This window comes from Euleptes europaea, chromosome 20, assembly GCF_029931775.1.
Source record: "Euleptes europaea isolate rEulEur1 chromosome 20, rEulEur1.hap1, whole genome shotgun sequence".
NCBI lineage: Eukaryota > Metazoa > Chordata > Lepidosauria > Squamata > Sphaerodactylidae > Euleptes > Euleptes europaea.
The window spans coordinates 14,899,242-14,914,300 of record NC_079331.1 but is presented as its reverse complement, the minus strand read 5'-3'; the positions used below and the strand labels follow the sequence as shown (position 1 = coordinate 14,914,300).

At 46.2% G+C, this 15,059-nt stretch overlaps 1 protein-coding gene and 1 non-coding gene across 2 annotated transcripts in view; one reads left to right on the top strand and one right to left on the bottom strand.

Annotated features, from left to right (window-relative positions):
* The window catches only part of AKAP13 (A-kinase anchoring protein 13), a 117,564-nt gene that overhangs the window by 11,197 nt on the left and 91,308 nt on the right, over positions 1–15,059 (bottom strand). The window contains exons 14-24 of the mRNA XM_056866096.1: positions 14,971–15,031; positions 13,530–13,665; positions 12,399–12,511; positions 10,039–10,185; positions 8,525–8,775; positions 6,845–6,970; positions 5,984–6,101; positions 3,557–3,805; positions 1,130–1,206; positions 701–882; positions 85–167 (exon numbers count right to left, since the gene is read on the bottom strand). Coding sequence (XP_056722074.1) covers positions 85–167; positions 701–882; positions 1,130–1,206; positions 3,557–3,805; positions 5,984–6,101; positions 6,845–6,970; positions 8,525–8,775; positions 10,039–10,185; positions 12,399–12,511; positions 13,530–13,665; positions 14,971–15,031 — 1,543 coding nt within the window. The remainder of the gene's footprint in view (positions 1–84; positions 168–700; positions 883–1,129; positions 1,207–3,556; positions 3,806–5,983; positions 6,102–6,844; positions 6,971–8,524; positions 8,776–10,038; positions 10,186–12,398; positions 12,512–13,529; positions 13,666–14,970; positions 15,032–15,059) is intronic.
* Positions 13,825–13,896, top strand: TRNAP-GGG (transfer RNA proline (anticodon GGG)). The gene has a single exon. It is a non-coding gene; the product is annotated as a tRNA-Pro (tRNA).

Below are 15,059 nucleotides of genomic sequence, written 5' to 3'. Positions count from 1 at the left end.
CTTGGTGGGGGAAAGTGTGGGGTTAAAGTTGAATAAACTAATAAATAGTAACAGTAATAATAATAAAAGGTTGCAGTATCCTACCTCTCAGTTCCCTGGCTTTGATATCCAGCACCCGTTTTTCCTCTTCCGATTCGCTAGGGATGCCTTCGTCCTCGTCTTTGTCCCTGCAGGGAGAGAGGGTGAAGATTTGAGTGGAACAGGCCGAGAAAAGGGCATCACACGGAGAAGCGTGAAAGAAGCGCTTCTCAGTTGTTGTTTTTAAAGAAAAGTTGAAAATTGCAAAGTTAAAATCCTTAAACTTAAATAAATAGCACCCTGACCCACGGGTAGGGGCTGTGGCTCAGTGGTAGAGCATCTGCTTGCCATGCAGGAGGTCCCAGGCTCAATCGCCGGCATCTCCGGTTAAAGGGACTAGGCAAGTAGGTGATGTGAAAGACCTCTGCCTGAGACTGAGCTGCTGCCGGTCTGAGTAGAGAATACCAACTTTGAAGGGCCAAGGATCTGATTCAGTATAAGGCAGCTTCATGTGTTCAATTGAACTTATGGGAAGGGGCTGTGGCTCAGAGGCAGAGAATCTGCTTGGCATGTAGAAGGTCCCAGGTTCCTGTGCAACTTCAAATGGCCCAGCTTATACATGGTGGCTTCCGATATGCAAAGGGGAAGCAGCCCCTCGCGTGGCTTTCTTCGAAATGCTTACATTGTGTTAATGGTGTCCTGGATGGTGTGGATCCAGCTGTTGCGCTCCTCCTTGGAGCTGGCGTGGACTTCCACCATCTCAGGGTCTTTCCCTCCCATGCTGATCAGGAACAGGCCCTTCTCTTCATGGGCTACTTCTCGAACTATCAGCTTCTTTAGCGAGACCACAGTGGATTTCTGTTCCTTGGGGGAGAGGAAAGCAACCGAGTTAGGGTTTTCCCCCCCTGCTGATCCAGCCTAAAACTCCTCCCTTACTGAGTACCCCAAGGCCTCGAGAGAAACGTAGGGAAAGAATTAATCTATACAGAGATTTTTACTCCACCCAAGAGCACCACACACACACACCACACACTCACCCTTATCCTCACAACAGCAGTAAATATTATAAGCATTCGTTAAAGGATGGACGAAAAAGCAACACAACCCTTACCAGAGATGCAAATACATATTTCTGATCCTTTTCCTGAAGGAATATCAGAACGTCCGAGAGAAGAACAGCCAGGACCTCTGGCAACAGAAGAAAACACCAAATTGTAATGCACATTTGAATATATCCGACAGCATCTCTCTGTGGTTCTTTTTTTTTTTAAATACCATTGGTCATAACATAACATAACTATCAGACACACACAAGGACATAGCATAAGCAGATAACATTGTGTGTGTGTAAAGTGCCGTCAAGTCACAACTGACTAATGGCAACCTCATAGGGTTTTCAATGCAAGCGACGCACAGAGGTGGTTTGCGTAGCAACCCTCGAATTCCTTGGTGGTCTTCCATCCAAGCACTAACCAGGGCTGACTCTGCTTTGCTTCCGAGATCTGATGAGATCGGGCTAGCCTGGGCCATCTAGGCCAGGGCAAATAACATTAGATCATTTTAATATACAAGTATAAATGATAAATCCCTGTCCAATCACTATTTAAAATACGCCCAGTACCCAACACAGCTAAAACTTTCTTAAATTGGTAAATTGTGCCTCACCACATCCTGGGGCAATTTAACTATGTGTTGTGTGAAGAAATACTTCCTTTTATCTGTTCTGAATCTCTCACCCTCCAGCTTCAGCAGATGACCCCCCCCCCCCGTTTTAGTATTATGGGAGAGGGAGAAAAACTTCTCCATGTCCACTCTCTCCAAACCAGGCATAATTCTATAGACCTCTATCATGTCTCCCCTTCACCGCCTTCTTTCCAAGCTAAACAGCCCTAAGCGTTTTAACCGCTCCTCATAGGGCAGTTGCTCTAGTCCCCTGATCATTTTGGTTGCCCTTTTCTGCACCTTCTCAAGCTCTGCAACATCCTTTTTTAGGTGTGGTGACCAGAACTGTACACAGTATTCCAAGTGTGGTCTCACCATAGATTTGTACAAGGGCATTATGATAGCAGCAGTTTTATTCTCTATTCCTTGTCTAATTATGGCCAGAATGGAATTTGCCTTTTTCACAGCAGCCGCACACTGGGTTGACATCTTCATCGAGCAATCCACTACCCACCCCAAGATCCCTTTCTTAAGTCTGTCACAATGGGGAAGGTTGCTAGGTTTGTGCCCTGCTTGTGGATTTCCTGAAGGTATCGGGCGGTCAGTCCACTGCTTGGAATCTTCAACTAGGCCCTCAATAGGATGCTTGATCAGATGGACCTTTGGACTGGTCCAGCAAGGCTGTTACGGCTTTCTTTTGTTTGTCCAGTTCAAACGCCCCTCATGAGAGAAGGGCCCACCCCAGGAATCAAAACAACCCTCCAGAATTCTCATTAACGTCTTTGGACATGTCCGTAATGGACCAGTGAGACATTGGGGGTTACCGCACTTTGTATTCCCAGCGATGTATTAAGAGTTTGAAAATGTTGGAAAAAACATCGCTTTAAAAGGGTTTTTGGATACCATGGCTTATAAATGGTTGGAAGACGTCTTCACAGCTAAAGGGGCCAAACAAAGTGCGAACAGTATTTTTTATAACGTTTTCAAACTCTTAATACATTGGTGGGAATACACAGAAAGTGCGAACAGTATTTTTTATAACATTTTCAAACTCTTAATACATCGCTGGGAATACAAGTGCGGTAACAGCCATTTAAATGTTCTGCTGTGGTTATGCTCATTGCTAAATCACAAGCTCGTTGCGTGCCAGAGGGAAACAAGAGAGAAGAGGCAGCCAAACGGCCATTCTGACAGCATAAATGTTATTCATCCATAATCAATATTTTTGTCCTCGAGCTAAAAATCTGTTCAGCAACGCTGCTGCTTTCGGGAGTACAAATTGCAACTCGTGGCAGTCCCAGCTTTCATTCCCTCCCTCCCATCGCTCCATTTTGGCAAGAATAAAGCATCCCCCGCTGAGCCGGCTTCATAAACAGAACACTCTTGAACATTTCATGTGCCGGGGGCAATGAGAAGGGAACGTCAACCCCAAGGGATTGCTCCAAAATAACGTTCTACCATGAGTAGAGAGATCCACACACCGGCACTTGCATGGAAATCGTTAATGATTTGGTTTATAATTAGGGGTGTCAACTCTGGATTGGGAAATACCTGGAGATTTGGGGGTGGAGCCTTGATTTAGGGAGGGGCGAGACCTCAGTGGGATATAGCATCGTTGATTCAGCCACTCCAAAGCAGCCATTTTATCCAGGGGAACTGATCTCTGTCACTTGGAGATCAGTTCTAATTCGGGGAGATTTCCAGGCCCCACCTGGAGGTTGGCAACCCTATTTATAATACGTAACGTGAAGGGAACTGAGTTCTTTCCTTTCCTTTCCTTTATCCCTTAGAAGCTCCTTGATCAATTGATCTTGAGCAGCATATATCTACTGTTGGAGGGATGGAACTGAGTTCTGAAAACAAGGCTCTCTCTTACCTTTCAGTCTCCCAGCTGCATTCCTCAGGGAGACTGGGCCGTCCCGGACGAATTTCCTCCGCCTCAAATCCTCCCGGGCAAACATCTGCCCGCTCTTCATCCTCATGATGGACTTGCTGTCCGTCCGGGTGTAGATTTCGTTCAGGCGCGTCTTCTTCTCGTACTCGCTGACTTTGCTGTTCACAGCAACGATGACTTCCTTCACCAGGTTCAGTGACTGCACCAGATCTTCCTGTTCCCTGCTGTTTTCTTCAGAAAAAAAGGAGAATTGCTTTCCAGTTCCTCTTCTTCTGCAAGCTCTTTTGAGCTTTTGCAAACTCAGCTCCTAATTTCATCTTTTCCCCTTTCCCTGACCCTCACAGGCATTAGCTTCAACATAATGCCGCACAGAGGATTTGTCTGTTACCTTTTAGATATTTCCAGCAGCCAAAATTCATTTGGAAAAATAGCCAAACCTTCCCCACATGCTATCCGAAGTGGATCATAGCATGGTTGCATTTATGAGGACAGGCATTTGACATAAAGGTCTTCCCAAACTGCTCACAGAATCATAGAGTTGGAAGGGGCCATACAGGCCCTCTAGTCCAACACTCTGCTCAATGCAGGATCAGCCTAGAGCATCCCTGTCAAGTGTTTGTCCAGCCTCTGCTTAAAGACTGCCAGTGAGGGGGAGCTCACCACCTCCCTATGTAGCTGATTCCACTGCTGAACAAATCTTACTGTAAAAATAAAATTCCTAATATCCAGCCGGTACAATTCTGCCTGCAATTTAAACCCATTATTGTGAGTTCTATCCTCTGCTGCCAGCAGCAACAGCTCCCTGCCCTCCTCGAAGCGACAGCCCTTCAAATACTTAAAGAGTGCAATCATGCCCCCACGTACAATGCAAGCATCCTAGGAGATCCTCTAGAGGAGCCCTGTGGCGCAGAGTGGTAAGCTGCAATACTGCAGTCCAAAGCTCTGCTCACAACCTGAGTTCGAACCCGATGGAAGTCGGTTTCAGGTAGCCGGCTCAAGGTTGACTCAGCCTTCCATCCTTCCGAGGTCGGTAAAACGAAGACCCAGCTTGCTGGGGGGAAAGTGTAGATGACTGGGGAAGGCAACAGCCAACCACCCTGTAAACATAGTCTGCTTAGTAAACGTCGGGATGTGACGTCACCCCATGGGTCAGGAATGACCTGGTGCTTGCACAGGGGACTACCTTTACCTTTAGGAGATCCTCTGCTTTGGGAAGGGGCAAAACACAGACAAGCACCCTCCCATCTGAACCTGGCATGTGTTTGCTGGGTACCCGGGTAGAGCATACCAATGGTCACTGCAGGAAGGGACCAGACATTGGCAGACCCCTGCAAACGCACCCTCAATGGTTCAACCAGACAGCAACATTTTTTCAAAGCACTCCATTTTTAGGAAGCACATTTGAAAGGGCAATTTCAACAAGATGGAAACGTTCCACAGGGAGGGCTTTAATGCAAAAGAGTCTCCACAACTACAGCCTCTTGACAAGCAAGCGCAACAGGATACCACAACAACATCTGCTGGGATGCACTCCGTGAGTCAAACTAATGCGATTGTTTTTGAGGTTATTTACACCCAATAACCAGGTGTTTTTCTTTTTAAAAGCATTCAAGAAGAAGAATTGGTTTTTATATGCCGACTTTCTCTACCTTTTAAGGAAGAATCAAACTGGCTTACAATCACCTTCCCTTCCCCTTCCCAGGGGAGGGGTCGTGGCTCAGTGGTAGAACATCTGCTTGACATGCAGAAGGTCCCAGGTTCAATCCCTGGCATCTCCAGTTAAAGGGACTAGGCAAGCAGGTGATGTGAAAGACCTCAGCCTGAGACCCTGGAGAGCCATGGAGAGGGGCTATGGCTCAGTGGTAGAGCATCTGCTTGGCATGCAGAAGGTCCCAGGTTCAATCCCCAGCATCTCCAGTTAAAGGGACTAGGCAAGTAGGTGATGTGAAAGACCCCTGCCTGAGACCCTGACGAGCCGCTGCTGGTCTGAGTAGGCAATACTGACTTTGATGGACCAAGGGTCTGGTTCAGTATAAGGCAGCTTCATGTGTTCATATGTTCACAACAGACACCCTGTGAGGTCGGTGAGGCTAAGAGAGTGTGACTAGCCCAAGTTCACCCCGCTGGCTTCGTGTGCAAGAGTGGGGAAATCAATCCAGTTCACCAGATTAGCCCCCGCTGCTCATGTGGAGGAGTGGGGAATCAAACCCGGTTCTCCAGATCAGAGTCCACCACTCCAAACCACCGCTCTTAACCACTACACCACGCTGGCTCTCAGTGGAAGGAGGTCTAGAGACATCGAAACCCATTAGGCCTCTTGCTTGGCAATGGAAGGAAACTGCCTCATAGTGAACTTTCTCACCTGAGAAGAACAGGTTCGTGCACATCAAGATTCAAAGAAGGACATACCTTTGGTGTGCTGCAGTATTCTTTGCAGCAGGACCGGATATTTGGTGATCCTCTGCGTCACTAGCAAGATGCACTCCGGAATGCCCAGCCGCCTCACTACAGAGCTGCTCATTTTTTTCTAGCAAAATGAAATGAAAACACCTGGTAAGGAGAGAAACATGCGAAGATTCCTGTCCTAGATAACCCCCACCCTGGCTACTATGATCAGACTGCTTTCCTTACTGAGCAGTTGTTTTTTTTTTGGTGGGGGGGGGTTACTGACAAGTCACAGCTGACTTATGGTGACCCCCTGCTCACTGGGGACGAGGGCAGGTTATACATTTGAAAAATAAAAATAAAGGCAAGAACCGATCGGAGGTGGTTTGCCATTGCTTGCCTCTGTGTGGGCTGAGAGAGTTCAGAGAGAACTGTGACTGTCCCAAGGTCACCCAAGCAGGGTTCAGGTGGAGGAGGGGGGAATCAAACTTGGGTCTTCAGATTAGAGTCCGCCCGTCTTAACTACTATACCATGCTGGCTCCCAGATGGGATGTCAGTTCAGTGCCCTGGCAAAGCTTTATGTCTGTCCCTCCAAGACCATGTCTCTTATCCTTATCTAGAGGACATGTTTGATTCCCTCTCATACCTTCATTCCCCAAAGTTCTTGTTTAAAAAACACATCCCAAGTAAGTCGAAATCTAATGCAAACCGAAGGAGTACGAGTTTGCTATATATTGTTTTTTGCACACTCCGCTTACGTTCCCGTAGCTTGTCCTGATCTTTGATGTGTGGAGGATGAAGAACCATCCTCCCCACACATTTAAACCGTCTTTTCTATGCCCCCCGCCTGCACAATTGTACGCTAGCAGGTAACACATTCCTACCTTCATGAATGCCTGAAACCGTTTCTCTTTTGAATACAGGTCTTTGAAGTAATTCACTGCCTCGTTCTGGTGCCCGCAGAACTTGCCGTACGTCTTCTTCATTCGCTCGGCGCTCTCGCCTGAAAACTGTGAGATGGATTTTAGAGATCTCTGAAAGCAGGATGGGACAAACCTTCTGTCCGCTTGCTGCCCAACTCAAGATGGCACGCCATACCAGGATTTGCACTAGAGTCCAGAGCATGGTTTAAGAGACAGTCTCCTAGCTACTAATACTGCCGATCCAAGGTAAGAACATAAGAAAAGCATTGCTGGGTCAGACCCAGGCCCATTAAGACCAGCAGTCTGTTCATACAGTGGCCAACCAGGTGCCTCTAGGAAGCCCACAAACAAGACGACTGCAACAGCATTATCCGGCCTGTGTTCCACAGCACCTAATATAATGGGCATGCTCCTCTGATCCTGGAGAGAATAGGTATGCATCATGATAGTATCCATTCTGACTAGTAGCCATAGATCCTCCATGAACATGTCCACTCCCCTTCCCCATCACCATATCCTGGGGCAGGCAGATCCACAATTTAACTATGTGTTGTGTGAAGAAATACTATCCAAAACGTGGGGTTCTAAATAATCCCTATGATCGTAAAATCCAAGTAGGTACTTTTTTTGCAGATGCATCAGTCAAGTCAAGGAGAAGTTAACCATGCGATACTGTTTTTTACATACCTCCAAGAAACTTCTGAATATATGAGACTCCTAAGAAATGGTGTGTGTGTAAGCAGTACTGGAATCTTCCATGATGTTGCGCTGCTCATTGGCAATGAGTAGAATATTTTTTGTGTGTGCTGTCAAGTCACAGTGGTTTTATAGTGACCTCATAGGGTTCTCCAGGCAAAAGACGTACAGAGGTGGTTTGCAATTGCCTGCCTCTGCGTTACGCCCCTAGTGTTCCTTGGTGTTCCTTGGAGGTCTCCCATCCAAATACTAACCAGGGCTAACCCTGTTTAGCTTCTGAGATCTGACTAGATCCGGCTAGCCTGGGGCTATCCAGGTGAGGGAGAACATATTATGCAAAGGATATAATTTGCATAACTCATTCCTGCTGCAACTGGATGCCTCTTCTCATGCAGAATTATGGGTGGTTTTGTTTCAGTGCACCCAGCCCAGAAAAATATATGTGTGCACTCAGCCCGCATGGACACCTTCTGCTACTTGACTAATGGCTAAGATAGCTTGCCATCAGGTAAGTAGCAGAAGGTGAATATGCGGGATGCGCACATACATATATTTCTGGGCTGGGGATACTGAAAAACTCCTCTCTGATGAAAATCCACAAGTCACAAGTAATGTTGCTAAGTTCTGTCCTTTTGTATATAAAGTTCGCCAACAGTATAATGATAAAAATGCTAAATGAATTTAAATTTCAAATTTCGTACACATATTTTTTCGGTATTTTACTGTACTTTATCTTTATTTTAGCTTTTATAGATTTATTTATTGACTCTGTTGTTATTGGAATTATACAAGTGGCTAAACGATTTTACTGTTATCATGAGTTAGTCCTCTGGTGTTGTCCTATTGAAAATTGCTTTCATCCTCATTTGAATGTTTCATATATGTGAATATGTATTTTCTGGTCGATGACCGTAATAACAATAAAAGTAAAAGCAAAGTACTTACCTGATGTACCAGGATGTCTCCGATTCTCTTGATGACAAAGTTCTTGTCACCTCTGTCCGCAAATGACTCTTTCTTCCTCTCTAGAATCCGCTGGAAGAACTGGCTGTGAATGGCGAGGAGGTCTTCGAGGCAGGGAAAGACCTTCTCCACCATCTGCTGCTCGAACTGGAGCTCCTGCACCATCCCTCTGCTGTACACGTCGCTCATGATCTTCAAGGTGCGGACGTGATGCATCTCCGTTTGCATCAGTTCTGCAGACAGAGAACAAGGCAAGAGGATGTTGCCATGGGAGCTCGTAATGCCAAAGCACGGAAAAGCCACAGAACATACTACTCGGGTCACAAGAGTTGCAACTCCCTGAGGCTTTCTGGTCCTCTTTGAAGTAATTGGCTGCCTCGTTCTGATGGCCACAGAACTGGCCATATGTCTTTTTCATTCGCTCGGCGCCCTCGCCCAAAAACTGTGAGATGGCTTTTAGAGATCATAGAAGCATAGAGTTGGAAAGGACCTCCAGGATCATCTAGTCCAACCCCCTGGATAATACAGGAAATTCACAACTGCCTCCCCACGACCCCAGTGAGCCCTACAGTTGTGAATTTCCTGCATTATGCAGGGGGTTGGACTAGATGACCCTGGAGGTCTTTTCCAACTCTATGATTCTATGACCTCTAAAATCCCTCCCACACCCCCAGTGATCCCTGCAGTTGTGAATTTCCTACATGACCCTGGACGTCCTTTCCAACTCTATGATTCTATGATCTCTAAACACCTATCTCACAGTTTTCAGGCAAGAGTGCCGAGCGAATGAAAAAGACATACAAGGCAGTGAATTACTTCAAAGAGGACCAGAAAGCCTGGCCCAAGACCGCCCCCCCCCATCACAACCGAGTGGCAACGCTCACAACTCAGTCACAAGAGCTGCAACTGAGTGATTGAAAAAGAGATATGGCCAGTTCTGTGGCCACCAGAACGAGGCAGTGAATTACTTCAATGAGAACCAGAAAGCCTCAGGAAGTAATTCACTGCCTCGTTCTGGTGGCCACAGAACTGGCCATATCTCTTTTTCATTCACTCAGCGCTCTCGCCTGAAAACTGTGAGATGGCTTTTAAAGATCATAGAACCATAGAGTTCGGATTGACCTGCAGGGTCATCTAGTCCAACCCCCTGCATAATACAGGAAATTCACAACTGCCTCCCCACCCCCACAACCCCAGCGAGCCCTGCAGTTGTGAATTTCCTACATGACCCCGGAGGTCCTTTCCAACTCTATGATTCTATGACTTCTAAAATCCATCCCACATACCCCAGTTTTCCCTGCAGTCGTGAATTTCCTACATGACCCTGGACGTCCTTTCCAACTCTATGATTCTATGATCTCTAAAAATCTATCTCAGTTTTCAGGCAAGAGCGCCGAGCGAACGAAAAAGACATACGAGGCAGTGAATTACTTCAAAGAGGTCCAGAAAGCCTGGCCCAAGCCCGCCCCCCATCACAACCGAGTGGCAACGCTCACCGTAAATGACGTCCTGCCGCTTTACAACGTCCTCTTTCTGCTGCCGCATGAACTTGCCGTCCACCACCAGGCTCCAAGACTCTGCTTCCAGCTGTTTGGAGTCCGTTTCAAAATCTCCCATGAGCTGGTCTTCGTTCATATCCGCACCTAAGAAATAAGAAAGAGGCAGGTGCCAAAGCAGTACTGCAGCTGAAGATCAAGAAAAAAAAAAGTAATGACTACAGGAGAATTACACAACTTTAAGGTTGACAATGAGGAAATTGAAATTGTTCAAGACTTTCTATTCCTTTGCTCCACCATCAACCAAAAGGGAGACTGCAGCCAAGAAATCAGAAGGCGATTGAGACTAGGAAGGGCAGCCATGAAGGAGCTAGAAAAGATTTTGAAGTATAAGGATGTGTCACTGGCCACTAAGACTAAATTAATTCATGCCATCGTATTTCCTATTACTATGTATGGGTGTGAAAGCTGGACAGTGAAGAAAGCTGATAGGAAGAAAGTAGATTCCTTTGAAATGTGGTGTTGGAGGAGAGGGTTACGGATGGACTGCCAAAAAACAAAAACAAATAAGTGGGTTATAGATCAAATCAAGCCTGAACTGACCCTAGAAGCTAAAATGACTAAACTGAGGCTATCGTATTTTGGTCACATCATGAGACGACAAGAGTCACTGGAAAAGACAGTCATGCTAGGAAAAGTTGAGGGCAGCAGGAAAAGAGGAAGACCCAACAAGAGATGGACTGACTCAATAAAGGAAGCCACAGCCCTCAGTTTGCAAGATCTGAGCAAGGCTGCCAAAGATAGGACATTTTTGAAGACTTTCATTTATAGCACTGGTTCCCAACCAGGGGTCCGTGGACCCCCAGGGGTCCGCGAGAACTAAATTAAGGTCCGCGAAACAAAGTTATAAACCCATAATAAATTAATATTTTCAATTAAAAGTTCTCTATTATAAAAATATATATTCAAATATTATTCTAAGTTTAATGTTTAACTAACAGTTATGATTAAAGTTTATTTTCAAATTCTCAGAATTTTTATTTTGAACCTTGGGGTCCCTGCACCGAATAAAAAAGTCCTAGTGGTCCCTGGTCAAAAAAAGGTTGGGAACCACTGATTTATAGGGTTGCCATGAGTCGGAAGCGACTTGACGGCACTTAACACACATACAGGTGCACTTCCATTAGAAGAGCTTCCAACATTCATTTCTCCCCTTTCACTCCATCCCCCAAAGTTATTTGCTCTTCAGGTTCGTGATGGTATTGTAAAAGAATCAGGCACACAGTCTCTGTTGAGACAATTACCAACTTTGCATTTGCCAATGTTGTTCCAGAGACTACTGGACGCCATAAAGTAATCCACTACACTAGAAGAAGAAGAGTTGGTTTTTATATGCCGACTTTCTCGAGCACTTAAAGGAGACTCAAAGCAGCTGACAATCACCTTCCCTTCCCCTCCCCACAACAGACACTCTGTGAGGTAGGTGGGGCTGAGAGAGCTCTAAGAGAGCTGTGACTAGCCCAAGGTCATCCAGCTGGCTTTGTGTGTAGGAATGGGGAAACAAATTCAGTTCACCAGATTAGCCTCCGCCGCTCATGTGGAGGAGTGGGGAATCACACATGGTTCTCCAGATCAGACTCCACTGCTCTTAACCACTACACCACGCTGGCTCTCAGATTTCTAGCTCTGCTGGAGAACACAAAGTTATATTATTGAGGATTTTTCAGTAATCGACAATCCTTTCGGAAAGAAGTTGTTGTTTTTTATATGCCGACTTTCTCTCCCACTTAAGGAGGACTCAAACCGACTTACAATCACCTTCCCTTCCCCTCCCCACAACACACACCCTGTGAGGTGGGTGGAGCTGAGAGAGCTGTGACTAGCCCAAGGTCACACAGCTGGCTTCATGTGGAGGAGTGGAGAAACAAATCCAGTTCACCAGATTAGCCTCCGCCGCTCATGTGGAGGAGTGGAGAAACCAACCCGGTTCTCCAGATCAGACTCCACCGCTCTAAACCACTGCTATTAACCATTACACCATGGTGGCTCCCAGTCAAGTTAAGTCAAATTCACCACAACTGAACGGATTTCTTGATCCATGGAGAGTCTTGGAGCTATATCCAACATTGCCACTTGACAATTCAATGGCTGCATTTAAAGAGTGCTTTTGCCATTGGTTGTTATCCTGACATTAAAACCGCCTCCTAAAACCAGGAAGGCTGATGGAAATTGTTGTTTGAAATTTGACGGGGTGAAAGTTGTTTGAAATTTATACATCCCTGCAGCTTACCACTCTGCGCCACGGGGCTCTTAAATATGGGAACATTCAAAAGCTCGTTCCTCTCTTTTTCATCTCTTACCTTCATCTGTTAATGACTCCATGGATTCGTTCACTCGGCTGATCTTATTCAAAGAGTCTGTGGACTGAGAAAGAAACTTCCAAGTGTGTAGTACGGTTTCATCGGTTCCAACTCTGGGGGACAAAGGGAGGGGGGACAGATTCAGAATTTCAGACTGAAGCAACACATTTTGAAGGCATTTGGGTCTCGGAAACCAGCGTCTTCATGAGAGAAAAAAATCTGCTAAACACTATTTTGGAAGAGGAGGAGAGTTGGTTTTTATATGCCGACTTTCTCTACCACTTAAGGGAGAATCAACCCAGCTTACAATCACCTTCCCTTCCCCTCCCCACAACAGACACCCTGTGAGGTAGGTAGGGTCGAGAGAGCTCAAAGAGAGCTGTGATTAGCCCAAGGTCACCCAGCTGGCTTTATGTGGAGGAGTGGGGAAACCAACCTGGTTCACCAGATTAGCCTCCGCCGTTCATGTGAAGGAGTGGGGAATCAAACCTGGTTCTCCAGATCAGAGTCCACCGCTCCAAACCACCGCTCTTAACCACTACACAACACTGGCTCTCGCTGGAGGTTGCTAATCTCTGGTATTGTGTATTATGTATATTATTTCATCTTCACCAGGGGAAGGCAGGGTACAAATTGAATTTTTTTTAAAAAATAAACTTTCTTAAAAATAATTTAACTTCAGATGCTGCCTTGATAGTACACTGAGAGGTGGAGTATAAAAAGATTTACTAGGTGTAAATAAACTGAGAGAAGGTGACATGGTATAACCTGAGAGCTAGCATGGTATAGTGGTTAAGAGTGGCAGACTCTAATCTGGTGAACTGGGTTGGTTTCCCCAACTGTGACTGGCCCAAGGTCACCCAGCAGACTTCATGTGTAGGAGTGGGGAATTGAACCTGGTTCTCCAGATTACAGTCCGCTGCTCTTAACCACTACACCACACTGGTTCTCAGGGGCAACCCCAGAATTAACACAGTGTAAACTTTAGGAATCACCAAAAACTCTAGGACGTCTTTGTTTTTTTTCTCCTGCGTCTGTTTGGAGCAGTGTTGGGCAAAGAGGCCTCCCTACAAAGCATGTTGTTCACCACCTTTGACCGTGCATGTTTATGTGCAGAATGTCAAGCCTTACCCAGCGATGTTCTGGATGGAGACGCTTTTGGAAAGGGACATGTTCTGCTGGGACCTCCTGCTGTTGAAGACGGGGGGAGCAGCCGTCTCATCCGGGGCCAGAATCGCAGACCGGGGTCTCTCCTTTGGCTGAGAACCTACAAGAGGAACACAGGTGGATGAATACAACGTTCAAGCCTTCGTCGCTCAGCATTTGGAACAGCAATATCCCCTCTTCCATGCACAGGTTGTTCATTCTGGACAGATGCAGCAAGAAAACAGCAAAGAGACTTGAACAGTCAGTGGAAGTCGATTGCGGGGCTGTGGCTCAGTGGTAGAGCATCTGCTTGGGATGCAGAAGGTCCCAGGTTCAATCCCCGGCATCTCCAGTTAAAAGGACTAGGCAGACCTCTGCCTGAGACCCTGGAGAGCCACTGCTGATCTGAGTAGGCAATACTGACTTGGATGGACCAAGGGTCTGATTCACTATACGGCAGCTTCCTGTGCTCATGTGATTGCCTCAGGGATGAAAAACAGATTAAAAATAAGGGGCTGGTTGACACGCAGGCTGCAGCCATTGGAAGTGAGGAGATGCCATTACGCTTGGTGAGAGACTAGCCTGATTAGGGCCAGGCGGGCGGGGTGTGGAACAAGGGGCGGGTGTCCAGGTACTGGGACAGGCTCTAAAGGCCCTGCTAGAATGGACCTGGGGGTGGTTGTCCCAGGAGGCAACTGAGGAAGCCACCCCAGTCACAAAGAAGCCACCCCAGAACTTCCCTGGGCAGGTGCAGGACAGGGACAACTGTGTGTATTGCACAATGAAGTGTAAGTTGTTTGGGCCTCTGATGTTTTCTGTTCATCTCCGGCGAGCATGGACGGGCTACCACCTCCCAGCCTACTGTGGGGCCCCCATCCCGCAAGAGCCCCGAACTGGCACCCTACCTCTCACAGTCACCACAATGACCAAAGCACAGAACAGAAGTACCAGATTTTCCAAGAGCAACTGTAATTTGTAGTAGGCAGAAGTACAAAATGTTTCTATGGTGATCAGTCTAATTAATATAGAAAATCCACATATGACTAATATAAGATAATATTATTACCTAATAGGTAGACAATAATAGATAAAATCAGCTTAGTAGTTGCAGTATCCAGTACTAAAATATTTGATCTTTTAATATTAGCAAAGGGTTTTTTCTATATTTAGTGTGTATTTCAGAAATATGCTAAGTTAATGGGCAGATACAGAATTTATAGGGGAGCCAAGCAAGGAAGACTGAAATGTAGACATAACTGCTTGGGCACAGACATGTTGTTATCTATGTTCTTCCCCCTAAATTTCCCTTTCCTGTTTTATTTTTTTCTGTACCCTTGTATATAAAAAAGTAAAAAAAATTCTTAAAATCTGAAGTACCACCGGATTTTGAGAAGCAGCGGTGAGGGAGGGGGAAAAGGGTACTCACTCTTGTTTCTCATAATTACTGTAGGTAATGAGGATGTATCATGAGTCTGAAGGCCGCCTTTCTGAAGATGAAAGAAAAAGACCAGGTGA